The 27,253-nt window shown below is 39.0% G+C and overlaps 1 protein-coding gene and 2 long non-coding RNA genes across 4 annotated transcripts; 2 read left to right on the top strand and 1 right to left on the bottom strand.

Annotated features, from left to right (window-relative positions):
* Positions 1 to 586: 586 nt before the first annotated feature.
* On the bottom strand, positions 587 to 14,229 carry LOC111819084 (uncharacterized). Of its 2 annotated transcripts, XR_002822880.1 has the most exons (4): positions 14,159 to 14,229; positions 11,010 to 11,111; positions 5,157 to 5,345; positions 587 to 1,989 (listed from the first exon to the last, which is right to left on the bottom strand). It is a non-coding gene; the product is annotated as an uncharacterized LOC111819084 (long non-coding RNA). The 2 variants fall into 2 exon arrangements; XR_002822879.1 differs by lacking the exon at positions 11,010 to 11,111 and having other exon boundaries at positions 14,159 to 14,213.
* On the top strand, positions 13,498 to 25,863 carry SPCS3 (signal peptidase complex subunit 3). Its single transcript, XM_004389905.2, has 5 exons — positions 13,498 to 14,233; positions 16,014 to 16,087; positions 18,641 to 18,717; positions 23,050 to 23,165; positions 24,163 to 25,863. Exons 1-5 carry the CDS (start codon positions 14,091 to 14,093, stop codon positions 24,293 to 24,295), a joined length of 543 nt encoding a protein of 180 aa, XP_004389962.1. The 5' UTR covers positions 13,498 to 14,090; the 3' UTR covers positions 24,296 to 25,863.
* Positions 16,095 to 17,796, top strand: LOC111819085 (uncharacterized). Its single transcript, XR_002822881.1, has 2 exons — positions 16,095 to 16,412; positions 17,658 to 17,796. It is a non-coding gene; the product is annotated as an uncharacterized LOC111819085 (long non-coding RNA).
* Positions 25,864 to 27,253: the final 1,390 nt, after the last annotated feature.

Genomic DNA, 27,253 nt, shown 5'->3' with positions numbered 1-27,253 from the left:
GTAGGTTTAAGTCCACCCAGAAGCACCTTGGGAGAAAAATCTGGAGATCTACTTCTAAAAAATCATCTGTTGAAAACTCTTTGGAGCACAGTTCTACTCTGACACACACGGGTTCACCATGAGTCAGAGTCAACTCGACAGCAGCTGGTTTTTAACTATAAATCTAGAATATATAGAAATATCTATTTCCATATATTTCTATCCACTACCCATCTGTCAGCTTGTCATACTGTGGTAGCTTGCATGTTGCTATGATGCTGGAAACTATGCCACCAGTATTTCAACTATCATCGAGATCACCCACGGTGGAAAGATTTCAGTGGAGCTTCCAGACTAAGACAGACTAGGAAGAAGGGTCTGGTGATCTACTTCTGAAAATTAGCCAATGGAAAACCTATGGATCACAGCAGAATACTTCCCATATACTGCTGTAAGATGAGCTCCCTCAGTTGGAAGCTCACTAAAAATACACAGTGGCCACAACAACAGACTCAAGGATACCAGTGATCATGAAGATGGTGCAAGACTGGACAACCTTTCTTCTCTTGTACATGGGGTTGCCATGGATTGGAACCAACCTGGTGGTAACCAACAACAACACATGTTTCTATATATTCTAAAGTACGTGTACAGATAATATATAGAATACATTCAGAATGTAAAGCTCTATTCTAAGTGCTTTACTTGAAGTGTCTCATTTATTACTCATAATAATCATACGAGGTTATACTATTAACAGCTTCATTTTACAGATAAGAAAACAGGTCTAGGAAAGGCTCAGTAGCTTGCCTAAAGTCACAAAGCAGACAGCAGATTACTTTTCAGCAGGCTGGGTGGCTACACAATCAGTCAAGACAATGTTAGAAAAGATTTGAAAGTGCCATAAGTAAAATTACACAGAGATAATATATAAAATGCATATAGTTCATAACAACACAGCAAGATTGCTTATACCATAACTGTATTGCTGGATGAGAAATCCAGGGAGAGAGAAGCAATCTTGTAGGAAACGTCAGAAGCAATCCTGTAGGTGGCTCAGAAGAGGCAGAAATGGGCATTTATCTGTACTTCGGATGCTGGATAACCTTGGGAACCAATTCAGAAAGAACTTTCTAACTTGGCCTAGCAAAAGAAACAAGGAAGTAGCTAGAAGATAAAGTTCGAGACGACTGTAAAAGCCTGATGTGTGTACTAAGACAAAATTAGGAAAAAACTGCTTCCCATTTATTTAGAATAAAATCCAAATTCCTTAACATGGGCTGTATGCACTCATAGGATAGCCACTGAATTTATCATTCAAACCAGGACATTTCTGAAAGTGAAAGAGGGAACTATTACAATTTTTCCAGGACAGCCTGGTTAAACTAGGATAGTACTGGGCAAACTGAACATACGAATGCCTTTGCAATAAGGCCCTATGTGATCTGACTCTTGTCTTCTGTCATCCTTCCTCTTCCTTTATCTTATTGCCCTTCTTCCCTTTCTTTGAACATACCCACCTCCGAGCTCATTCTTACTCAGAGACTCCACACATATCTTCATTCTGTCCTGCTCTGCCCTTCTCTCTTTGCCTGGCTAACAAATGATCTATGTGGTGGTCACTGTTGGTCACCTACTCAGCATCCATTTCTCCCTTCTTCTTTCCTACTACTACCTTGATTTTGTCCAGCCCTCCCTCACGTAACTGCTGTAATTTGAGGAATCTGACCAAATCCTTAGTCCAGGAGAGAACATTGACTAGAACAAGTCAATCGTATGGTATTCCTCTGACTGGACAATGACTTAAGAGAGTGTATTATTAGGAGTTGCATGTGGCAGACAACACCTCCAACCTAGTGGGTTGAACAAAATAGAAATTTAGTTCTCTCATTTAAAAGAAGTAGGAGGGAGATGGTCAAGGGCTGGTATGGTGCTGCAGGTGTCAGGCACTTAGGATCCATGTTGCTTGGCCATCTTCGATATGTGGTTGCAGAGCTTCAGCCATCATGTCTACAAGAAAGGAAAAAGAAAGGTGCACACCGTCCTTGCAAGGATGTATCCTAGAAAGGACACAAATTACTTCTGGGTACATCTCATTGCTAAAAACTTAGTCACAAGGCCACATCTAGCTATAAAGAAAGCTGAGAAATGTAATCTTTATTCCAGGTACATATGTGCCCAGCTAAAAATGAAGATAATGGATGTTGATGGGTGCCTTAGTTTTCTAGTGCTGGTATAACAGAAATATCACAAGTGAATGGCTTTAATAAACAAAAATTTATTCTCTCACAGTCTAGGAGGCTAAAAGTCCGAATTCAGGGTGCCAGCTCCAGGGGAAGGCTTTCTCTCTCTTTCTGGGGGAAGGTCCTTGTCATCAATCAAGGTCAAGGAGCTTCTTTCTCAATGCAGGGACCCTGGGTCCAAAGGATGTGCTATTCTCCTGGCTCTTGTTTCTTGGTGGTATGAGGTCCCCATGTCTCTCTGCTCCCTTCTCTCTTTTATATCTCAAAAGATTAGTTTAAGACATAACCTAATCTATTAGATTGAGTCCTGCCACATTAACATAACTGCCTCGAATCCTGCCTCATTAAAATCATAGAGGTAGGATTTACAACAAGTAGGAAAATCACATCAGATGACAAAATGGTGGACCATCACACAATACTGGGAATCATGGCCTAGCCAAGTTGACGCACATTTTTGGGGGACGCAATTCAATCCATAACAGTGGACAACTGGCAGTCTTTCTGTCACAGTGGCCTAATGTGACTGAAGGGAAGGGCTTATTCTGTAAGCTTATTTCTTTTTCTCTCTCCTGCTGCACGTGAACAAGAATACAAGTAATCCTAGTTGCAACCATTTTTCATTAAGTGAAAGAGAAATAAGCTTCTATTTTGTCTCAGACATCTTGTAACCATAAAAAGATTCAGTCTTAAAAGGAAACTGAGTCAAAGAAAAAAGAACCCAGCCCCTAATAACATACTTGAGCCACTGATTCCACCAACTGTGAATCCTGCTCTACCTCTCAATGACTGAGCATGAGAGATTTACTTATTGTTTAGCCCACCTTCGTTCAGAGCTTCTGTTTCTTCTGATGCTTCCAGCAACCTAACTGAATTCCCTATACCCGTTGCCGTTGAGTCGATTCTAACTCATAGCGACCCTATAGAACAGCGTAGAACTGCCCTGTAGGGTTTCCAAGGAGCAGCTGGTGGATTCAAACTGCTAACTTTTGATTAGCAGCTGAGCTCTTAACCACTGCACCACCAGGGCTCCAAATTCCCTATAGGGTCCCCTAAACACTCAAAAGATGGTCAGCTCTGTTATAATCTCTCTTAGCAATCCCTTCTTTTCTTTCACAGCACTTACTACCAATTTGAACCATTGATTTTTTGTTTAAAGTCTCTCCTCCACTAGGCTGTAAGTCATGACATTTAGGACTAGGTCTGCTTTGTCCATTATTGTATACCTAGTGAATGAAATGCCTAGCACAATGTTTGGCATAGATTGTTGTTAGATACTGTTGAGTCGGTTCCAACTCATAGTGACCCTGTGTCCAACAGAACAAAACACTGCCCGGTCCTGAGCCACATTAGGCACACATTAGGCTTTTAAATAAATACTATCTAAAGACAGGAGCCCTGGTAGTGCAGTGGTTAAGAGCTTGGCTGCTAACCAAAAGGTCAGCAGTTCAAATCCACCAGCTGCTCCTTGGAAACACTATCAGGCAGTTCTACTCTGTCCTATAGGGTCGCTATGAGTCAGAATTGACTGGACGGCAAAGGGTTTGCTTTTTTGGTATTATAAAGATAAGGTGCCCTGGTGGTGCAGTGGTTAGGTGCTTGGCTGCTAACAGAAAGGTCTGTGGTTTGAAGATGATGGTGATTAATAAACCTTGTTCATTCAAAGAGATCTCTTCTATAGGCAGAGCTAGAACTACAAAAAGTAATGCTGAAGGGGAATCAGGGGAGTCATTTTCTCCTTTATCTTGCTTTTTTTTTGGTCATATACTATTTATTATTTCAACTATACCAGACATCTGTTCTGTCATGGATTGAACTGTGTCCTCCAAAAATATCTGTCAACTTGGCTAGGTCATGATTCCCAGTATTGTATGATTGTCTACCATTTTATCATCTGATGTGATTTCTGTATGTGTTGTAAACTCTATCACTATGATGTAATAAGATGGATTAGTGGTAGTCATATTGATGAGGTCTACAAGATTAGGTAGTATCTTAAGCCAATCTCTTTTGAGATATAAAAGAGAGAATTGAGCAGAGAGGCATGAGAACCTCATACCCCCAAGAAAGCAGTGCCGGGAGCAGAGCACGTCCATTGGACCTGAAGTTCCTGTGCAGAGAAGCTCCCAGACCACGGGGAGATTGATGACACGGACCTTCCTCCAGAGCTGACAGAGAGAGAAAGCTTTCCCTGGAGGTGATGCCCTGAATTTGGGCTTGTAGCCTACTAGCCTGTTAAAGCCATCCATTAGTTGTATTTCTGTTATAGCAGCACCAGATGACTAAGACATGTTCTGTAGCTTTGTGTGGCCTCAGATTTGTAAGTGGGCTAGTTATAGCCGCAGTTTGGTCTGAGACTACAGGTGATAGTCACAACAGCAGCGTCAGTGGTTGTGCTGCTGTTTTCACTCAGCACCGCAGGTTCAGTGAGTGTATAAATGGGACTTGCGTAGCTCTAGCAGTTTCTTATGGCCCATTACCCTGTGGCAGCCACAGCTTCCTAAACACCAGAGATCTTGACTCCTGATCTGCCCCCGATTCACATTTAGCTTTTAGATACATGGTTTTCCTTCTAAGGGCATCTTTCTATAGGAGTTTTCTTTTCTCTACCCCAACCTTTCTATCATTCTTTTACTTCAGGTAATAGAAAATAATTTAAATAATTAACTTCCTATGTTTATATCTACAGATGGCCTCTACTTCTCAATAATTGGAAAATCAAGCCCAATGAGTCCACGTAATTTGTCAAGGTTATGGTTCTAGAAAATGCAACTTTCACAGAAAAGATTTACCAAGAACTATTTCTGCAAGAATTAATGTAAATGGTCAAGATATATCCCCAGAACTCTATTATCTACGTGTTTTACTCTAGAAACACTTTATCCAAATCTTTAACTTTTAAAATGTGTCACACACATAGTGAATAATTCTTACCTTAAAATATTGATTCTAGGATTGATAGAAGAATTGTAAGTTGACTCTCAGATGCTGATCCAAGGGAAGTGGTAAGTGTCAAGTGTGTTCCTTTCCGTCAACCACACGTCTATATCCAAAGGCTCGACGAAGACAGAAAGTGAAGAAATTCAGTCTGTGGTTTAACTAAAGGTTTGCCTCTTCTTTATCCTTGTTTGAGACAATAAGGCAGAAATAATCTATTAATTGCTTTCTTCTAGGGATCTTTGTGTCAAAAATCACTTGGAATCTCTCCCAGCAAAGTTGTTATAAAAGTTACTATCTACTAAATCTGATGGAGCCCTGGTGGTGAAGTGGTTAAGAGCTACGGTTGCTAACCAAAAGGTTGCCAGTCCAAATCCACCAGCCGCTCCTTGGAAACCCTATGGGGCAGTTCTACTCTGTCCTATAGGGTGGCTATGAGTCAGAATCGACTCAAGGGCACAGAACAACAACAACAAATCTGATAACTTACAGTGAAATGTATCGTACAAATGAACAACATAAATGTAGAAGGACACCCAAAAGGGATCATGGATCACTCAGACCTCGTATGCTGATGGTTGCCTGAATCACAACCGCCCTCGCAACACTTCTGGGCACCTGGTCTTGCTTTTCTATGTGGTAAAATCAGTGTTCTTGGAAGGGCTGTTTCTCAGCATCTATTAACAGATCTTATGCCAGGCCACAAGTTCTTTTCTTAGAATACCACATGCCTCATGACTGATTCCCACAACATACGCATGAATAAACCACCAAAGAAGAATTTGTGCCTCAACAATTTCAGTTTTAGAGTACATTCCCAACTCCTGAATGGTACTTTATTCTCCCTTAAGCGGCTGGTGGATTTGAACAGTTGACCTTTTGGTTAGCAGCCGAGCTCCTAACTACTGCACCACAGGCCTCCATAAGGAAGTGTGGTAGTGCAGAGAAACACTGAACAAATTCCAGCTTCCAGGAGCTAAACTCTAATAAGATCTTTTGAAAAAAATTTTTTTTTTCAGAATAGGCATTTCACAGTAAGCATATAAAGAATTCTGTTATTTTCTTATTCATTTCTTTATCAAGATGGAATAATAGAGATGCATGTAGATTTTTAACTTTTAGTATTCTTAGTAATAAAAAAGTATAGGCAGGGTTTTCATATCTTTGTTATATGTTGATTTTAAATTCTTTTCAGCTTCACATCCATAAATAAAGAGCATGACAGTGATAATAGATCCACACAAAGAGTACAGTTGACTATAAAAATGGAGTTTGCCCGAATCGTTCCCCTAGCAGGGAGGTCAGATGAGCTGATTAAGCCACTGAAAGGCTCAATGGTTAAGAATGTGCAGTGAAAGTATTTCCCATCCAATGCTGTGAATGTGTGTGAAATTCAAGATCAAGAATCTAGAGAAATGTGTTGGATGGGTTAACATGACAAGCAGGGCCTGGGGCAGGCATTGGTAACAAGAGAGGAGGAGGCAAGGAATCCAAGGGACAGACAGAATAAGAGCAAGGTATAATCATTAGTTGCTGTCCAGTCAGCTTCAGTTTATGGCGACTCCACATACAACAGAAGGAAACATTTCCCCGTCCTGCACCATCTTCACAATTGTTGCTATGCTCGAGTCCTTTGTTAAAACCACCGCGTATTTGGAGTGCCTTCCAACAACCTAGGGGGCTCATCTTCCAGAACTGCATCGGACAACATTCTCTTATGATCCATAGCATTTTCATCAGCTAATTTTCAGAAGTAGATCACCAGCCCTTTCTTCCTAGTCTGTCTTAGTCTGGAAGCTCTGCTGAAATCTGTCCACTATGGGTCACCCTGGTGGTATTTGAAATACCAGTGGCATAGCTTCCAGCATTACATCAACATGCAAGCCACCACAGTATGGTAGAAAAGCAAGGTAAAATGTCAAATATATGAGCAGAACAGCATCCTGGACAAAATATTTAGTTTATTCATGGGATTTAGGATTTAGGAAAAAAAAACCTCTTCCTTACAGAATAAAATGGGGCTAAGTTTCTGAATACGAAAATTTCAGAAATGGGAGACCGTCCTTGTCAGGTTCTCAAGACCACCCCCACCCAGATTCGGTGATTTGCCAGGACTCAGCGCACAGTTGTACTCCAGGCTAACACTAATTACAGTAAAGGGTACAAAACAACATCAGCAAATACGTGATCCCGACCTACATAATACAGAGTATCATTTATAATCCCTTCTGAAAAATATTTGCAAATTCGAGTCCTCAATGTGCCACTCCCATAACATGCTCCATTGTAGCAACTTCCTCACGTAGCTTGACACGCGTGGACTCTTCAGATATCCCAACAACATACCTGATCAGAATGCTTATCTCTTTAGGTTATCTCCTTTCTACAAAGCTCAATCGTCTATGTGCATACAGCTTTATCTGAAGCATTTTCTCATAAAATGACTCTTTCCTCTTTTTGATACAGAAGCATGTTATTTGCAGATAAGATCAAAACTTTACCCGGTCCTACCATAACAATGGCTGTGGGGGTGGCATCTGACCTCCTCTAACTTCACAAGGGGAAAGAGAAACAAAATCAACAGCCCAAGGCTGATTCCTATGAGGCGGAGGTCAGACATGCCTCCTCTCTCCACCATCTTTACCAATTCTGACACCAACTATCACTCCCACAGCACTCTCTACTTCTCTGCTGGGTTCAGTAATTCATTGCAATGGCTACACAGAACTCACAGACAATACTCACGATTATGGAGTTTATTAAGGAAGTAACAGGTTACAATTCAGGTTCAGGAACATTCAGGCTATAGTTCTTCCATCAGGAAAGCTTCTTCCCAGCTGTGCCTACAGGCAGGCCTCTCTCAGGCCCTCCGGCTCTGCCCTGCTTGGGCAGTGTTAAAAAGTTCTTTTAGCTCTGCCCTGAGACATCCCAATCCACCAGAAGGCCTTGGCCCAAAGGTGCTCAGCTCTAGCTCCATGGGTCAGCAAACCTAGCTCCACCAAGTGCCTGGAGGCACCCTACTCATCCAGCAAGCCTCCTGCCCAAAGGCGCTGAGCTTTCTTGCTCCATGGGCCGGGAAGCCCACTGCACCATCTCCTGCCAGTCTCTCCTGCTGCTGTTTCTCTGCCACCACTTCTCACTATCTTCAGTGTCACGGCTCTCTCTTTCTCTGTCTCCTAGTTCCAGGAGCTTCTCAGCACAGGGATCCTGGGTCTAAAGGATGTGCTCTGCTCCTGTCTGTTCTTCTTTGGTGGTGGTGAGATCCTTTCCTTCCCGCCTCTGGGATGGCTCATTTTAAGCCTAGTGGGATGGCAAAACTGACCAATCCGTTTGGTGGGTCACATTTAACTTGTTTGCACACTCCCGCCCAATCACTTAAGAGAGAGTTACAAGACCATGGAGAGGGAGGCCACATAAAAGTAATTCACTGGACTGCACCTAGACTTCCCCCTCCTCTTCCGAAATATATATAGATGTGCCTTCCCAAACTGACTACTCCATATTTATCAAAGTGCTTGCAAGGCATTCCAGTTGCTCCCCTCATTACTCTAAATAGGTTCTGAGTAGAAATTATCAGAGTATAAGACATTGAGTCAAAATGCCATACATTTTACAAAAAGCTGTAAATGTATGGATTATACCTCAATATAAAGAAAACAAAAGCCCTCACAACTGGACCGATAAGCAACATGATGATAAATGGAAAAAATAATATTGAAGTTGTCGAGGATTTCATTTTACTTGGGTAAAATAATTAATGCTCATGGAAGCAGCAGTCAAGAAATCAAACAACATATTGCATTGGGCAAATCTGCTACAAAAGACCTCTTTAAAATCTTAAAAAGCAAAGATGTCATTTTGAGGACTAAGATGTGCCTGACTCAAGCCATGGTATTTTCAATTGCCTCGTATGCACGTGAAAGCTGGAAAATGAATAAGAAAGACTGAAGAAGAGTCGGTGCATTTGAATTATGGTGTTGGTGAAGAATATTGAATGTACCATGAACTGCCAAAAGAATGAACAAATCTGTCTTGGAGGAAGTACAGCCAGAGTGCTCCCTAGAAGCTTACTTTGCACATGTTATCAGGAAGTACCAAGCCCTGGAGAAGGACAACATGCTGGTAAAGTGAAGGGTCAGCAAAAAAGAGGAAGACCTTCAATGAGATGGATTGACACAGTGGTTGCAACAATGGGCTCCAGCATATCTATTATTCTGAGGATGGCACAGGACCAGACAACATTTTGTTCTGTTATACGTAGGGTTTCTATGGGTCGGAGCCAACTTGCTGATACCTAAGAACAACAACTACAGTATTATTTTAGATATAGCAGACTCAATTCCCTTCTGTGCAATCTTGATATTTGACAAGGTAGAACTGAGTTTAAAAAGCATTAAAAGAAAGAGTCAATTAATGCTGAAGCTACCATTCACAATGAAGATACAACAGTCTTTAATACTTACGTTCTCAGTAACATAACTTTTACAAAGCAGATGCAAGGAGAAACAGACAAAAATACAGTAATGTTGTAGATTTTAACAATGCAAGAAACTCGAGAAAACAAAAAACTTATAAGGATACAAAAGACATAAACAACATGATCCAAAAGGTAGAGCTGATGGATATATATCAAACTCCGTATACCAATAATAGAAAATGCACCATGTTTCCAAGTGCACGTTGAATATTCACAAAAAGTGATATCTTAGGCACAAAGAAAACCTCAGTAATCCAAAGAATAAACAGTATTCTCTGTCTACTTTAAATAAACCAGACATTAATTTAAAACAATCAAACAGAAAAATGTCCTTCTCCATGGAAATTTAAACACACACATAAAAACTACTCTTTAGTCAAAGGAGAAATACAATATTTAAACACAATATATCAGAAATTTCAGGATATAGCTAAAGTAGTTATCATAACAATAAAAATGAAAATATATCAATTAAATATCCACCCCCAAAAGTTAGAAAAAAAACAAAAAACAAAACCCTGTGGTATGAAAAAGAATTTATAATGTTAAAAGCAAAAATTAATGAATTAGGAAAAAAAATAGAATTAATTAGTAAATACAAAAGCTAATTCCTTGAGAAAAATTAAAAGAAATAAAACACTGATTAAAATAATAAAGGAGAAAGGGTAGAAGGCATTAAGAAAGAATTAACAATAGCCATCAAAATAGAAAAACAGTATCCCAGAGGAATTGCTACCAAAATTTTAAAGATCAGATAATCCCAATGTTACTTAAAATATTCCAGTGCATAGAAAAAGAAGGAAAACATACAAATGCATGTTCTATTTTGAGTGTAATATTACAATCAAAAAAGAAAACCACTAGTCAATATCTGTGAATATTGATGACAAAAAATTTAAGGAGAGCCCAAGATCATATTAAAAAATAATGTATTGTGACCAAATGGAGTTTATTCCAGGAAAGCACCATGGTTCAATATTAGAAAATCCATTCATATAATCTATCATATTAATAGAGCTTGGGATAAATATCATATGATCACCTCTAAAGATGGAGAAAGTACATCTGAAAACAATTCAACACTTGTTCGTAGTAAGACAAAACAAAATCTCTCAATAAAATAGGAATTAATGGATGGGCAGTAGGTAAGACCTCAGCTGCTAATCAAAGGTCTGCAGTTCGAATCCACCAGCCACTTCTTGGAAACCCTATGGGACACTTCTACTCTGTCCTATAGGGTCACTATGAGTCGGAATTGACTCGTCGGCAATGGGTTTCGTATTGGTTTTGGTTCCTTAACATTAATATATAATATATATTATATAATGACGTATGTACACACGCACACCTCCATCCCAATGCCAGCATTTTACCTGATGGAGAAATGAAAAGAACTTTCCTCCTAACACCAGGAGCAAGACAAGTGTACCAGTTGTCTTCATTTCTATTGATCATTGTGTAGGAAGTATTAACCACTGTAGTTAGACAAGAGGAAACAATTAGAAGTATAAGAATTAGAAAGGAAAAGGTAAAATCATCTGTAGTGTAGATGACATGATGGATGGAAAATCCAAAGAAACAACTGTAAAAAATACAACAGAATAAGAGAATTCAGTATCCCACCCTATCCTGCTCCTTCTGTAGACTTATATGTGTTTTTGGCATGACCAGTTACTCAAGTCCAAACATGGGGTCATAACAACAACATTAATTTCATTTGTGCTTTCACAGTCTGCTTTCAGTCTGCATTTTGCAGACACTACTCCTATCTGAAGTTCCTGGGTGATATCAGCTGTTTGTGATCAGCTGCTAACCTTAAAGGTTGGCATTTGAACCCCACCCAGCAGCTCCTGGAACTGCTTCTGTAAAGATTGTTGTTCTTGTTAGGTACCATCGAGTTGGTATCAACTCATAGCGACCCTCTGTACAACAGAATGGAACACTGCCTGGTCCTGCATTGCCCTCACAATTGTTATGCTTGAGCCCATTGTTGCAGCCACTGTGTCCATCCATCTCGTTGAGGGTCTTCCTCTTTTTGGCTGACTCTCTACTTTACCAAGCATGATGTCCTTTTCCAGTGGCTCATCCCTTGGTTTACAGCCAAGAAAACCCTATGGAGCAGTTCTCAGTAACACATGGGATTATGCTGAGTCAGAATCGACTGGACTCACGGCAGGGGGCTTGGTGTTTTTGCTCTTTACCCCATCTAAGAGTTGCTAGAGGAGCTAGAGGAGCCCTGGTGGCACAGTGGTTAAAGCACTTGGTTGCTAACCATAAAGGTCAGCAGTTTAAACCCACCAGCTGCTCCACGGGAGAAAGATGTGGCAGTCTGCTTCCGTAAAGATTACGGCCTCGAAAACCCTATGGGGCAGCTCTCCTCTGTCCTGTAGGGTCACTATGAGTTGGAATCGACTCAATGGCAATGAGTTTAGCTTTTTGGTTTTTTATGCAGTTGCTATGTTATATGATTTTGTCTCTGAAATGTCCCTCCTATCAGTCTTCCTTTTTCCAGTCCTGCTGTCACCATCCACAGTCACTTACCCTCCACATGTAACTCATGGTAGACAGTTTAATAACTCTATTTTTCTAATTTCCTATGGAAAGTCACAATTTCTTGGCCTAGTTTTCTACAATAGTCCCCAAGTCACCTTTGCAGCCTTATTTGTGCATAATCCTTTATGTGTACGCTCTTTAGCTGGACCAGACTACTGGGTATCTCTTAGACATATTGTACTTGCACTTCAGTATCACTTGGAATAGTCTTTCTGAGCATCCTTTCTCTAAGCCATCCTATAATAGAATAATAGTCAACATGAGCTGTACAGGCTCTGTTCAATATCTTACATACACTGCTTTGTCCCTTATCACCACCGATGTGATTTCTTCCTCCTTTGAAATCCACAGCACTCTGTACCTTTCCTTGGTATTTATATCTATTGTAGATTTCAGAGTTTTGTGTTATTATATTAACTCTCTTAGATTATAAACTTCATCAGGGTAGACAGTAATTAATACACATCCATTACTTGCAGCACAGTAGGTATTCAATAAATATTTTATTGAATAAACTATGGCTGTCTGGGAAGATAAAAACTAAGGTTTTAAACTCAACTAAGGATCTCCCCTTAGTTCATAGTTTACCCATTTTTCATTACGTGAGTCTGTTCCATTTGAGCAGGGTTTTGCCTTATTAACGCTGCATTCTCAAGATCTAGAACTGTATCTGGCACGTGGTAGGCATTTAGTAATAATCCTACCTGTAGGGCACAATTAACTGAATGATAACGGATAATGCAAAATAGCAAAAGCTCAACAATAGAAAATAAAAACCAGCATCAGGGTCAGATCTTCAGTTTCTGGGTGTTCTTAACTTCTTTACGTTTATGGACTCAAAATTAAAAACTACGTATTTCATCGGATCACTGGACCCTCTCAATTCCATTTTTTTAATTACAAAAATCCCCAGTATGAAAGAAACAACGGTGTTGGCAGACTATATTCAAGGTCAATTGGCTCAGTCTGAACCCCTAAAGCCCCTCAGGGTATTGCGAATTTGCTGAAATAATCCCACTATTTATTGATAGCTTGTCAATTTTAAATTCTCATCTGAGGTTCTGTATGGCAGTTTCACAGCCATTATCTTTTTTGAGCCTAAGAACTCAGTGAGGGCATCCTTTTAGTTATTGGATATCCCCCACCCCCGATAAAATGCAAATATTTAGAATTCCTACCATCAACTCTTGGCTTCTATAACAGCAAGACGCAAGGCATGAATAGGAAAAAGGACTAAGGCTGTTAAGTGGAAAGTAAGGTAAAGGCGGACAGCTGGTGCACTTGATCGCTTTTAGGGACCCGGTTGACCCCATTTCCTCCCTCTGCCCTCACCCTTCAAAAAGCTGAAATCTTAAATTTGACCACGTTTGATAAAGAAGATCAATCGGTTTGTAAAGAACTCCTTCCAAACACGACACGTCAGGACATACTCCAAACCAGCTTGCTTTTCTGCCAGTTTTAATTGCAAATTCATGGAACATAAGCAATCAAGATGCCACAGTCTAGACGCCCTGATTTAAGAACCGAGAAAAGAGCGCGGGCGACCGTTAATCTCTTCTCTGGGCGAAGGCGGCAGCGGAGGCGAAGACAAGACCGGCGGAGGCGGGGTTTCCTGAATGAAACCTCGCCCCTCCCCTACTCATCGCTGATTGGCGGTGGCGATAATCCGCGGAAAAAGGGGCGGACCTCTCCCTTTCCGCGCAGTCCACCGGCTTGGTGGGTGTGTGCGGGAGGCGGGTGCGCGCGCGCGCGCTCGCTCGCGTCGGAGGAGCGGATAAGAGGCGGGGCCGCAGCGGCGCGCGCTCCCGGAACGCGCGCACCACAGGCGGCGCGGTTCGCTAGGAGCCGGTCAGGGGAGCCCGGTGTGCGTGTAGAGACAGGGCTCGTGGGAGACCGTCGCGATGAACACGGTGCTGTCGCGGGCGAACTCGCTGTTCGCCTTCTCGCTGAGCGTGATGGCGGCGCTCACCTTCGGCTGCTTCATCACCACCGCCTTCAAAGACCGGAGCGTCCCGGTGCGGCTGCACGTCTCGCGGATCATGTTGTGAGTGCGGCCGAGGCCGGGCGGCGGGGAGGGGCGCCTAGACCGGGCCGGGTGGGGGCCGAGGCCGGGCTGCCGCGCCGGGGCCGCGGGCGAGGTGTCCGCGCCTCCCCGGGGAGCCCCCTCCCGAGCGGCCGCTCGCCCCAGCGCAGGCGTTCGGGGTGGGCCTTGCGGGCTCCCCGGCTTCCCTCGGAACTCCCAGAGCTCACCCGTCCACCGTAAATTCCCGGGCTGGCTCTTAAATTTTAATTTTGAGTGTTCCTCAGGTCAGTGCCTCCGCTTCCTTCCTGTTCCTCACTTCCCTCCACCCACGCCTGGCCAATGAGGGTGCAACACAACAGCACAGCCGGCGCCGCGCCGGCTCGCGCCTCCGGCTCCGCCGCGGGCCCGTCGGGGTGCGCTCGCGGGCCGGGGGGCTGCTGCGTCTGTTCGGGCCAGGCGTCCCCGGGCCCTCCCGGCAGCTCTGTTAGGCTTGAGGCTGGAGAAACGGACTGCTTTTGTGTCATTAGCAAGCAGAGTTTGTCCTGTTTGACGTTTCCTTTACAGTTTTTGTGTTTCCACCTTCAAAAGACAGTAAATGCTTGGAGCTGCCTTAAAGTTAGCAGGAGATCTTAGGATGTACTGAGAGAATCAAACATCTTAGCTTTCTGATGGTTACAGGGTGTGTGGGTGACTTTTAAAGAGCTAATCGTCTGAATAAATCTGAAAATGCCAAAAATACAGTTTCGGAGTGACCGTGTCCTATCGCTGTTGCTTTTTTTTTTTTTAACCTGATAATGTTTTGTTCTCTAGCTTTTTCTTTGATACATACCTTTTTTTTTTTTCCTGCTGGTACTCATTTCCGTCTACTCGATTCCATCTTGCAACAATTCACTCTTTGTTCTTCAATCTTAGTTTTCTTTATTTCTTTGTCAGAGTCCCCAACATGCTAGTCATTAATGTCCCCCCTCCCCCTTTTTTGGTGCTGTCTTGATGCTTGTTAGACACTATTCGAGATTCACATTGACCTTGGGTGGAAATCAGCACCGGAGCTCTTTCAGCCCAGTGAGTGCTTAGTTAGAGAAGAGCTTGACATAGTAAACATCCAACAAATGTTAGCTATTGTTACCTTGAGCAAGTTTCTTATCATTCTGGACCTTAATTTCCTTTTGTTTAAAATGGAAGTAATACCAAGTCGTATGCTTGATGTGAAGGTCGTTTAAAATAACTGAGAAATAGTGCACCTAGCACAAAGTAAACCAGAAACCAAATCTGTTGCCCTAGAGTCTATTCCAATTTATAGCGATTCTACAGGAAGAGTAGATCTGCCTCAGCAGCTGATGGGTTTGACTGCCTTGGGTTAGCCGCTGAGTGCTTAACCACTGCACCACCAGGGCTCCTCGGAACAAAGTGAGTATTCAATAAATAGCAGCTGTTACCGTTTCATCTTCGTATTCACACCACCCTGTATTTGTATGTAACTTTCTTCCATCCATTTAATCAAATTGCTTTACACGGAACATTTGCAGTTTCTTTTAGCGATTTTCATTATCCCAGGTTTTTTGTTTTTTATTTAGGGATTCTTGTAAAGGGATATGAAACTAGCTGAAGTCCTCCTTTTATTTTAGATTAGAATGTTTACCCTGCTTGTACACTTACAGGTTTCTTTAGTTTTTGCTTTTTTCTTTGTGGAACTGCTGTTTGACCTGCGCGCACAACTAGATCCTTTCGCTTTAAGGAATTATGGGCATGTGAATTTTGTATGTTGTTATATTTGAAGGATGGTAAAACTTTTATCTTCTAGAAAAAATGTAGAAGACTTCACTGGACCTAGAGAAAGAAGTGATCTGGGATTCATTACATTTGATATAACTGCTGATATCCTTTAAGAAAACAATTCATTACTTTTTCTGTAGTTTTATAATGAGATAAGTGTTGCTTAGTGATTTTGGGGACAGGGAATGTGACTATCCAACTGAATCAACTGAACCTTGAAAATTTCTTTGCCTATGTTTTCATCAGTAAAGTAGTATTAATATGTCCAGAAAACTTTCTTTTTTATAGATTTACGAGTTAATATTGTATTAACGTACTTTAAATTCTTCAAAGAAACAGATAGACCAGAGCTACAAAAGAGAGTTTGAATTTGTGATTTGGAAAGAAAAAGTAACATTAGATCATTTGAATTAAAGAAGGAAAAATGGTAAGTGTTTGGCCTGCCTAGAAAGAATATTTCATGTCCAGTCCCAAATAATATAGCCCTATTTTGTGATAGCAGAGAGAAACACATGTTAAAGTCAGTTGTAGCTGTTATGTGTACGTTGGTCATTATGAAAATGATTGTTGGTAAACCATATTAGCAGTTTTCTTTTATAATTCTTTTTCTAAAGATTTTTATAATAAGGATCAGAGAAATCTGAGCAATTAAAAGTTACTTTGAAATGAGTATGATTTAAATATTTCTCTTTATTTTTAGTTTCTACCTTTTGACAACTCTGATCATTTTGACCAGTTTACTCTTCCTTTAGGATCTTCGGTTAATATCTTGGCGGTGTTGTTCTCTGTCACTTTTAGCCTGATGTCACCTACCTTTTTAAGACCCCAGGATTAAAATTGTTAGTGGAGATTGGATCAAGTCTGAACAATTGAAGCAAATCATGTACCTGGGGAGTTTACCTGATATGCCTTTCAGCTACCACAGAATTACTTTTAACTTGCTTTTTTTAGACTAAGAATTAGTTCCATAGGCAGTTTTTCAGGAAGTAGAGCAAACCATCAGAAAAATCCTATGCTAAACTTCGTTTGCTTTTAAGTCTTCTATGACATTTTTCTTTTTTTAAACCTTACTCTTGTAAGAGGGAATTTGGAACTAGTAATTTTGTATGTCTGGAGAATTATAGTGAAATTTTCTGGTATCTCCACCTCTGCATTTGCTTAATCTCACCATTTGTAGTTTATTCAGATCTTCATGCTGCTGCTGAAACTTGAAGTTGTACCTGTGCTTGTAGAGAGCTATCTTAGGCTTCTGAATTCTAAACCAGTGATTTAGATACATGTATCTAGGATGTAACACATACAATAAAAATGACTTAACAATTTACTATACCATATTTTTTGGCAGATGACGTGTCTGCATAAATAATATGCCCACACATACAACACACAGAGTGAAATTAAGTAAAACGCTTCTGGCATAGCACACCCATGCATATACCACGCATGTCTCATGACTTTTCCAGAAGTGAATTTCGGCCTCGTTCGCCCATTCTGCCATATCAGAGGAGTCAGATGATGATGATAATGAACGGACAAACTAAAATGGCCTATTTTAGGATGAAAACAATTTCTTTTGGAGACTTTTATTTGTTGAATTAAAAGACTGATTATGCAAAGTTATGTTTAAGATTTATAAAAACAATAAAATATAAACAACATCTTGTTCTTTTAGGCCTAGGATCATTTCTTACTTACTGATTTGTAGTTCTTTGCACATTCATGCTGTTTGGTTTCAACATGGCATTTGACTGCTCTCTTCCTGATATTTTATCAGGAAATCACAAAAATTTTGTATATCACTTTTGATCTACTGGTAAGTACTTTTGGCTTAAATTTCAAGTAGTATAAAATCAATACCTACCTTAAGTGAAGTTTTCATATGATCAGAAGTAGAAATTGAAGTCAGCAGCATGTAAAAAACAATTGGCTTAGCACGCTCATGAAAATAACCTGCGGGGGATTGCATGGTGGGCAAAAAAACACAACACGCACGTTATTGGGGTAAAAATAGAGTAATACTTAATAAAAGCCTTAATAAAAGTCAGACATCTCAGTAATGGCACTAGTCTTCTAGTTAATTCTGCCAACTTTTTTTTCCCCTACTCTGGGAAGCTGAATATTCTTACCAGAGTACTTCATATATTGAAACATTTTGATCTCTACTGGCATATGACCAAAAACAATGTGTACAGTTTTTTATTCTTGGTTTAGTTGTCTGAGCCCTAGTTAAAGTTTATGTATTGTTAAATTTAAATTGTGAGGATTGGACTCCTATGTACTTCAAATATTAAGTCCTCTTACTTTCTTTTAGACTTAATGAGTTGATGTTGCAGAAAACTGTATTTTGGATCAGTAATTTTCTTATTATATAAAGTATGTCAGCTAGTAATGCTTGGAGAAGCAGGGGGAGATGCTGATAGTCTCAAACTAGTAATTAGTGGTTTTGGAATAGGCTGGATTTTATAATGTTTATCTTCTATAGATTTTTAATTAGTGTATTCCCTTTAACATAGAACAGATGGCTCAGTGTGTTTCTGGGCTACCTCTCCTTTCTTCTAGTTTAGTATCAGTATTGCTGTGGATAATTAAGAATAACTAAGGTCTGTTTAGGGTTGTATGCTGCTATATGATTCATATATTCCTTAATGTGTATACATCTAGAGAATATATTTGATTGGAACGTTAAGCAGTTGTTTCTTTATTTATCAGCAGAATATTCAACAAAAAATAACGTAAGTATACATGTTTAAAATTATTTTAATAGCTGTTTAAAACATTGTTCTTTATGCAGCATGTAAACTTTGTATGTCAAAATATCTGACCTAAACAGCCTAGTAAAAAGCAGTAGAGGTGGTTCTAGTAAGAAGACTTTATCTCCTTTGAGAGCTGCTCTCTTTTTTTCAGTCTGCTCTGTAGTGCTCTAGCATTGTGGTCTCCACAGTGGTGTGCGTGCAAGGTAATCCATAGATAAAGAATAAACATTAAGAGCTTCTATTTAGATGTTAATACTTCTCAATTCAAAATAAAAGGGAGAGCACTTAAGCTTTACTAATACTTCCTGTATGGACTGACATTAACACTTGTGTTCAGTCCTTAAATGAGATGCTCACATGCCTCCTACAACATGGAAATATTCCGGAGGAAGAAGAGAAGAGGAATAGTGTAGGCCAAGAGGTTAACCATGCCACTTAGGTTCATTCATTCATTCACTTCAGCATTCTATGAAGTATTGCAGTGTATGTCCATTTAAGTGGATTGTATTACCTACTTTTAAGTAAACTAATCCTCCCAAAAAGAACAAATGTCTTTAAAAGATTTCTGTAAAGAAATCACAGGTTGAACATAATGCTAATGATCCAAACACATGCAAACAACAGGAAAAGGGCAGAGCTGATACTTATGTTTTTTTCTTCTGAACTGTAACTGTTCAACCATGTTACAGGATTAAAAACAAAACGACAACCTAAACAGATCTAATAAGAAGTTGGCTGAGATAATTCACCATTAGTCAGGAAGACTATTTGAAATACAAGTTTACATTCACTATCATTAATGATGGAGCTCTGGTGGCTTAGTGGTTAAGAGCGTCACTGCTGACCAAAAGGTCTGCAGTTTGAATCTACCAGATTCTCCTTCGAAACCCTATGGGGCAGTTCTACTCTGTCCTGTAGGGTCGCTATGAGTTGGAGAGTTGGAGTTGACTCTGGCAGTGGGGTCTTTTTTTTGATCATTAATGAGGAGTCCCTGGGTGATGCAAGTGGTTTATGCTCTTGACTGCTAACCAGAAGGTTGGAGGTTTGAGTCATCCAGAGGTGCCTTGGAAGAATGGCCTTCCAAACAATCAGCCATTGAAAACTATGGAGCACAGTTGTACTCTAAGCCACGTGGGATTGTCATGAGTCAGAATGGACTCAACAGCAACTGGCTTTTTTTTTTTTAAATCATTGATGATGATACTACCTAAGAGTACTTAGTTTGTACGTAAAAATGCGTCGTTTGCGTTCGTGCTCAAAGTCATTTGTGATCAAAAAGCCTTGGAGACTCCTTCCATGGTAAGATCAGAAAGGATGCCTGGGAAATGGGGAGGTACAATTCCTACTCAGCTATAGTACTTTCTTAGCTAAAATACTCTTTTCTTCACAGCTAAGATCAGAGAGAGAGGGCAAGATATTTGAATCAACAAAATTTGTAACTTGTGCTTAAAACTGTCATTACCCAAATGTTATAATTAAAATCTGTAAAGGTTACAATTTTTTGAATCATCTCAGAGATTATTTTAAAATCTATCTCCATACTAAATGCTGTATATATTTTCTTTTTTTAATGCATAGTGTCAGCTGTTTGGGGTAGTCTTATTAAGCCATATACCTACAATTAATTAATATTTCTGTTTATTGAGAAATATTTTCCTTTGTGATGAGGTTGTATGAGATTCACCGATTTGAGTACTTAAATTAGTCTTTTTAATCATAAGTTATAGTTTGAATAAAACTGTAAAGATTTATAATTAAAAACTATTAGCTATTAGATTAAAACCTGTTAAAACACTATTAAGACTAAGCTATTTATGATTGAAAGCTTTCAGTTCAGTCTGATTTAGAGCTTTTGTTGCTGATAGGGTAGCGGCTGAGATATTTATACAGACTGTTGCTAAAACAAGGAGCCCTCGTGGCACAGTGGTTAAGTGCTTGATTGCTAACCGAAAGGTCGGCAGTTCGAGCCCACCAGCCGCTCCATTGGTGAAAAATGTGGCAGTCTGCTTCTTGAAAGATTTACAGCCTTGGAATCCCTATGGGGCAGTTCTGCTCTGTCCTGTAGGGTCACTGTTGTCACTAGGTTTGTTGCTAAAATAGAAATCTTACGTCCTATTTTGGTGTTTATTTCTTAATTATCTGAAGTTTATTGTCCGCCTCAGTGCTCTCCACCACTAAGTTGGTAGTTCCTTTTTTAGAATTGGGATAGGAAATATAAAAAATCATGATCTCATTTGAGACAACTTTCTAGAATGCAGATACTCTAGGAATAAACAGTCAATACAACTGAAGTAACTTAACGTGCCTAGTTTAGAAAGGCTTGACGGCAAATATAAATGTACTTTGTTAGAAATATTTTAAAAGCTTAAATGTATTTTATCCTCCATGATATCACAGTCTAATTTCTGAAATTCTAAATGTATACTTGATACTGAAGGTATAAAGTGAATGGTTCTAGTAAGCGAATTAAGATATGAAAGTGAAATCTGTGGAATTAAAATCTGCTTGTGTTGTTTTTATTTGAGTTACCGTTATGTTTATCAACAGTGTAGCCTGCAGGTAACTTGTAGTTAAAGTTGGGTCCACTTTCTGCATTTTTTGGAACTATATTCATTTTTAAAGGGATAATAAGTTAATCACTTATCTATTTAACGGTTTCATTAGTTAACTGGGATTATATGTTTTACGCCAAGTATTTTGTTAGGCATTAGGAATATTGGGATAAATAAGTTTTCATCCTTATCCTTGAGAATCAACAAAATGTTAAAACCAACAGAAAAAGCTATTCCTTAAGATAAGAGTAACAATTATAAATACACATTGTTCTACAAGTCTCAAAAAATTATCCAGATTTGTATGCCACCTTCTTCATAACAGATGTACCCAAATTATATTCTTAATCCTGATTTACCCCAGCATGACTGAAAAAAACAAAAACCAAACCTGTTGCTGTTGAGTCGATTCCAACTCTTGGTGACCCTATAGGGCAGAGTAGAACTGCCCCATAAGGTTTCCAAAGAGCACCTGGTGGATTTGAACTGCCGACGTTTTTTTAGCAGCCATAGCGCTTAACCACTACACCACCAGGGTTTCCAGCATGACTAGTAGGTTAATACAGTTTGGAATTTACTTTGGTAACTGAACAGATCTACATAAAAAGTCCTTTCATGTCAGCATATCTTTGATTTTGTGTTCCTCAGTCTTGATGTTTCTTTTCAAAGTTAGAAGGAAGCTTTCAGATGGAGGTTTGAACCCTCCTTTAATCTGTCCCACTTTTTTTTTTCAGTTAATGTAGTTAGCGTACACTGAGCGTTTGGCCTTACAGGCTAATGGATGATAGCTTAATAAGGACAGCATTCCAGACATTTAGTGTTATTGTTGTGGTCAGTTGCTGTCTCGTCAAAAATGTGTTTTCTCTCCATTTTATGCCCCTAATTTTTTTCTCCCCCATTAAATAGGAGTTCTCTGTCTATGAATAGAAATGGAGCCCGTATATAATATGTTGAAACAATGGCTTTAGAAGAATTGACATCTAGAATTTTGCCATGATAAAACAATGATGTACCTATTTTTTTAGTTTAAAGGGAAAAAAAGATTTCTGAAGGGCTCCAGGAGCCCTGGTGGCACAGTGGTTAAGAGCTCGGCTACTAACTAAAAAGGTCATCAGCAGTGTGAGTCCATCAGCCGCTCCTTGGAAACCCTACTGGGCATTTCGACTCTGTCCTATAGGGTTGCTGTGAGTCGATGGCAACGGGTTTGGTTTTTTTGGTTTGAAAGGGCTTCATGTCTTTAGTGATTCTTTGATAATGTAAAATCTTTGGAGATTTATGAATTTTCATGACATAATCTGGCAGCAGTGGCATGTATTAACCGTGTGAAACTCTGCTTCCCTAGCACTCCTAGGTCCACACTGAGCTTGAGGGTCTCCGAAATCTTACAGGGAAAAGTGACTTAAAAGAATAACTTCCTTACCAGGGATTTTAATCCCCCTGTTCCTGCAAGGACCTCACTTTTTGGAGAGTGTATAGGTGTAAAACCTTCTATTAAACTATGAGAGTCTTAAGTAACACAGTTACCTTAGCAAAAGTAATGACTTCCTTAGGGAAGTAATCATTCTTTCTGTCCAAGGAAAGTTTGCCCTCTTTTTAAATCTGTCTACTTGTTATTTTGTATACTTTTAAGATTTTAGCAGTTCGCTCAAGGTTAGATTCATTAATATAAGTCAAACTAAATGCCTACCAATAGTTTTAATGTGAAGTGACAAGATGCTATTTCCAATGAGTTGTCTAATTAATTTTCGTTTTAATGTAGGCTTTGAACCAAGTTGTCCTTTGGGACAAGATTGTTCTGAGAGGTGATAATCCAAAGCTGCTGTTGAAAGATATGAAAACAAAATATTTTTTCTTCGACGATGGAAATGGTCTCAAGTGAGCAATTCTTTATATCATTTTTTTTTTTGTTTAGTGAGATGTAAAGGGGAAAAAAAGATGTAAAGTATTTTCATTTTAAAGAAAAATATTTAGAGGGTAAAAAGAGGAAAATTGTGAAAAAAGAAAAGTATATATGCAAACTTGAACTGGAAGACTGAGTAGTAAGACTGCCACATAAACTGGGATTTAAGATAGATGCCCAGGTCTCTTGCAGTATGTGAAATGTGGTAGTCAAACTAATAAAGGCTTATAGCTTCTACTCTTAAGTATACAGGGAACATGACCTTGCCCACAGAGGAGTAGGGCCTTGGTGTCAAATAAAGGCCTCCTTTCTGAACTCAAGAGGATCTTGCCAGGTAAACCTTAACAACAACAAGAACAAGAACAGCTTGTTGGCCTAGCAGGTGATGTGGAGGTATCCAGTACTGGTTCTCTTAACTTGGCTTCTGTGAACCTGTTTGTTCTCGTACACAATCAGGCAATTAGAATGATTGATCTCTCAGGTCATTTTTAGCTTGTATGCTCTATGAGTAAACGTTGGAAAGAACTTTAGGGAAGAGGCATCTTGACCAAACCTTCAGTTTTTGCAGGTGAAAAATTTTAGACCCATGAGAGATTATGACTTGCTCAGTTTTGCCCATCTAGATAGTGATAGAACTAGGTTTCAAATCAGTGTCTTCTGATTACTAGCTTGAGCCTCTTTATGTTCTCTGTGTTTTGCTCATTTAAGCTTTTTGTTGATAGTTCTAATAATTGTAACTGTAAATGAGTTTAGGTAGGTAATTATGGGATACCTGAAAATTTAGTGGTGGTGTTTTCCAGCATTGTTCTTAGATTTCAAGTGACATGAGAAAATGGTTGTGTTGAAGATGAATATTCCTGTTCGGAATAGTTGCTTATAAATAAAGAATTTGACATCTAGTGTTTGAATTAAAATGTGTTTATTGAATTACAAATGCTTCTGTTCACTTCTGTTTATTATATCTTTTTACAGGGGAAACAGGAATGTCACTTTAACTCTATCTTGGAACGTTGTACCAAATGCTGGAATTCTACCTCTTGTGACAGGATCAGGACACGTATCTGTCCCATTTCCAGATACATATGAAATAACGAAGAGTTATTAAATTATTCTGAATTTGAAACAACATATTTTTATACTTCACGAATCGTATCTCATTTATTCCCTTGCATCTTCATTTGCTTTTGGTTGTTTTTTTTGTTTTTGTTTTTTTATAAGAACTAATATCAAAAGGCATATTTGAAGGGAAAGGTTAATGGGCAACTTGAACTTAATTTTATAAACCAAACAAGCAAAGAAGGCCACCAAAGTGGAGTATTATAAGAATAAGACAACTTCATAACAAGAATTTGTAAAAAACATGTATTTGAAGTATTCCCTGTGTTTCCATTACTCTTTATGGAATGTAACATGAGCATGAAGGGTAGTTAAACTTTTGGCTGTCTCTAGAGTCATAAGAACTCTGTATTTTATGCCTTCTGTTCATGCAGATTCACATTGGATGGGATTTAGAAGTAGACATTCTCTTTTCTCTTTTTTGGGGAATGTCTGATTACTGGAAAAATTATTTGTTAGAAGCCTGGCTTTACAAAATAGCCAAAAATGATGAAATTTTATTCCACTTATTTTAGGAATGCCCCTAATTCATGCTTTTCTTGCAGGTGACTGTCAACTTTCTCCACTTAAAGACTAAATACCTCTTTATATGCTGTAACTCATTCTGACTCATTTTAAAGTCTCATAAGTCAACCAAATGTGTGTCTTTCAGTGCTTTTTCTTAAAATATTCCTTTGTATTATATCTCTCTGATTTTTTAGCATTGTCATTGAAAGTTAAAAATGTTCGCATGGTTTCTTCCCTGAGTCAGGTTTGTTCTAGTGAGCATGCCTAGTGCCACTGTGTGGTAATTATTTAACATTTCCTGTAGATCCATATTTTATTAATTATTGGGTGATAATAATAACCAGTATTTGTGGTGTACTTTTCCATTTACAAAGCACTCTCATGTATTTTCATGTGTGCTGTCCTCAATAATCTAATGAGGTAGGTAGTACAAGTGTTATCCTTGTGGCAGATGAAGAAATGGAAACCTAGTTTATTGAATTGCTCAAGGTCAAATAGCTAGCAAGGAATGGAGTTACAACTTGAACGCAGATCCGACTCTCTAAACTTACCCTTCTCGTATACCTCAGATTACAAGCTAATCAAAACTCACTTACACTTTTCATTATGTTTTTTGTTACCCTGGATACCCTTTCTTCTACCACTCCTAGAAGAGGTTTTCTCATCCTCTGTGAAAGTGACTAATTTTCAAGCTGTCAGCAAATTAAATGTAGAGGTAATATCTCATTTTATTCTTTGCATAACTTCATTTTCCTTATATTAAAAGTATTAGAAAATCTACGAGTATCTAAAAATAACTTAGAGATTAAATACATAATATATGATTATGTGATCATATTTGATAAGAGTTTTTCTGCAGTGGGCAAATAAACATCCTCAAAGGTAACAACTTGCAAATCAGCTTACCCTTCAGAGCGAGACCAAACACTGTAGTTACACAATGAGCAGTAACCAAAAGGGCTACAATTTTCTAAAGCTGGTTTAAAGTAATAGCTAACGTTTCGTTATATTAACCTCATATTAAAAAAAAAAAAAAATCCACCATTTAATTACTACATTAGTTTTACCAGTTATTGTATGTAGTTGTACAGTTCATGTAGAAGCCTGTGTGCATGACTTCAGACCAGCAGAAAGGTCAGAGATATAGTATCATGAACACTAGACTGGATTTACCTCCCAGCTTTTCATTAAACCTTCCAGGTTCTCAGTTTCTTTGTCTGTAAAATGACTGTTGGACTAGATAACTTAAATGGTGGTCCTTTTACACCACACAATTCTGTAAAATTGGTTGTATCTGTTCAGCAAAGAGATTGAACAAAGAAGCACCTTATTAATGTCAGCATGGGAAGGTGAAAGGCTAGCATAATTCATATTGATCTGACTTTATTTTTGTTAGATTTTACACTGAGAAAATCTAACTTCATTTAGTTTGTACAAATACTAGACATGGAAACTTAAAATCTGCAGGCATCAAAGCTTAAGAATTATGTTTCCAGTAAGGAAGGCATGCATAATAAGCTTACAATCTCAGCCAGACCTGGGTACCAGTTTAATAGCTCATTATACCTCTTTAGCGAGTGAATCTGTCAGTTTGGTAGAGGTGAATGTTAACATTTACTTGAGTTACAGTTTATCTTATTTGACAAACCCACTTTTTTAGAGTCTGGTGAGGAAGAGAAGTAGAAGGGCCCAGCTAGCCCAATGAAGAATTAGTTTTTTGTTTTTACTTAATTAAGGGAAACTGCTCAGGACAAGAATGCTCCAATATGGGAATAAGGAACCGCCGTCTCAGGAACTCACCTTTGGGTGTGTACAGCTGTATTAGTTTACTGTAATACGTTTTAAAAATTGGCTTCTGTTCAGTGTCATAACCATATCATCTACCTAGTGTCAGTGGTTTAGAAGAAGGCTCATAAAGTTTCTAAAAGGACATGAAGCTTCAGACTTAGGAAAACTTCAATAGGGCTAGAAGTGTCTGAGCCCAGAGGTGGTTCTGGGGAAAGAGAATAATAATTACAAGACACTGACTCGAAGTAATTTTGGTTAGAAATGAATTAGTTTTAAAATGTAGTACTCAAATACCCCTTTTCTCTAGTACGTTAGCCTAGACAAATAGTTATTATCAATGTTTTTTATTCCCCTGTTGATTTGTGCTTAAAGGAAGATAACAAAACTTCAGAAACTCTTTAGGATGTGATAGGAAAGTGGGTTATTTTGAATTTCCTTTCTTGTAATTATTTTATAGTTCTTATGGTGCATCTGGCTAGCCTGTTAATAATGCCAAGAGATGGGCTTTAAGGTTAAAATGATCATTTTTCAATATTGGCTTCTATCTAAAGCTTAGCGATCTAAAGCTTTGGCTCTTTGGGGTATAGGTTAATGCAGGTGTTATTTTATAATACTTTGAATTAACACGAAACAGGTTTATGGGAAAAAACCA

The sequence above is a fragment of the Trichechus manatus genome, unplaced genomic scaffold (genome assembly GCF_000243295.1).
Source record: "Trichechus manatus latirostris isolate Lorelei unplaced genomic scaffold, TriManLat1.0 scaffold00267, whole genome shotgun sequence".
Lineage (NCBI taxonomy): Eukaryota > Metazoa > Chordata > Mammalia > Sirenia > Trichechidae > Trichechus > Trichechus manatus.
This window is presented reverse-complemented; position numbering and strand designations above follow the sequence as displayed.

Bases quoted from the DNA above. Each gene is read 5' to 3' on its own strand.
- SPCS3 (XM_004389905.2), top strand. From the start codon at position 14,091: ATGAACACGGTGCTGTCGCGGGCGAACTCGCTGTTCGCCTTCTCGCTG. The intron at 18,718-23,049 runs GTAAGTATACAT...GTTTTAATGTAG, and splicing joins AATATTCAACAAAAAATAAC to GCTTTGAACCAAGTTGTCCT. The intron at 23,166-24,162 runs GTGAGCAATTCT...ATCTTTTTACAG, and splicing joins GACGATGGAAATGGTCTCAA to GGGAAACAGGAATGTCACTT.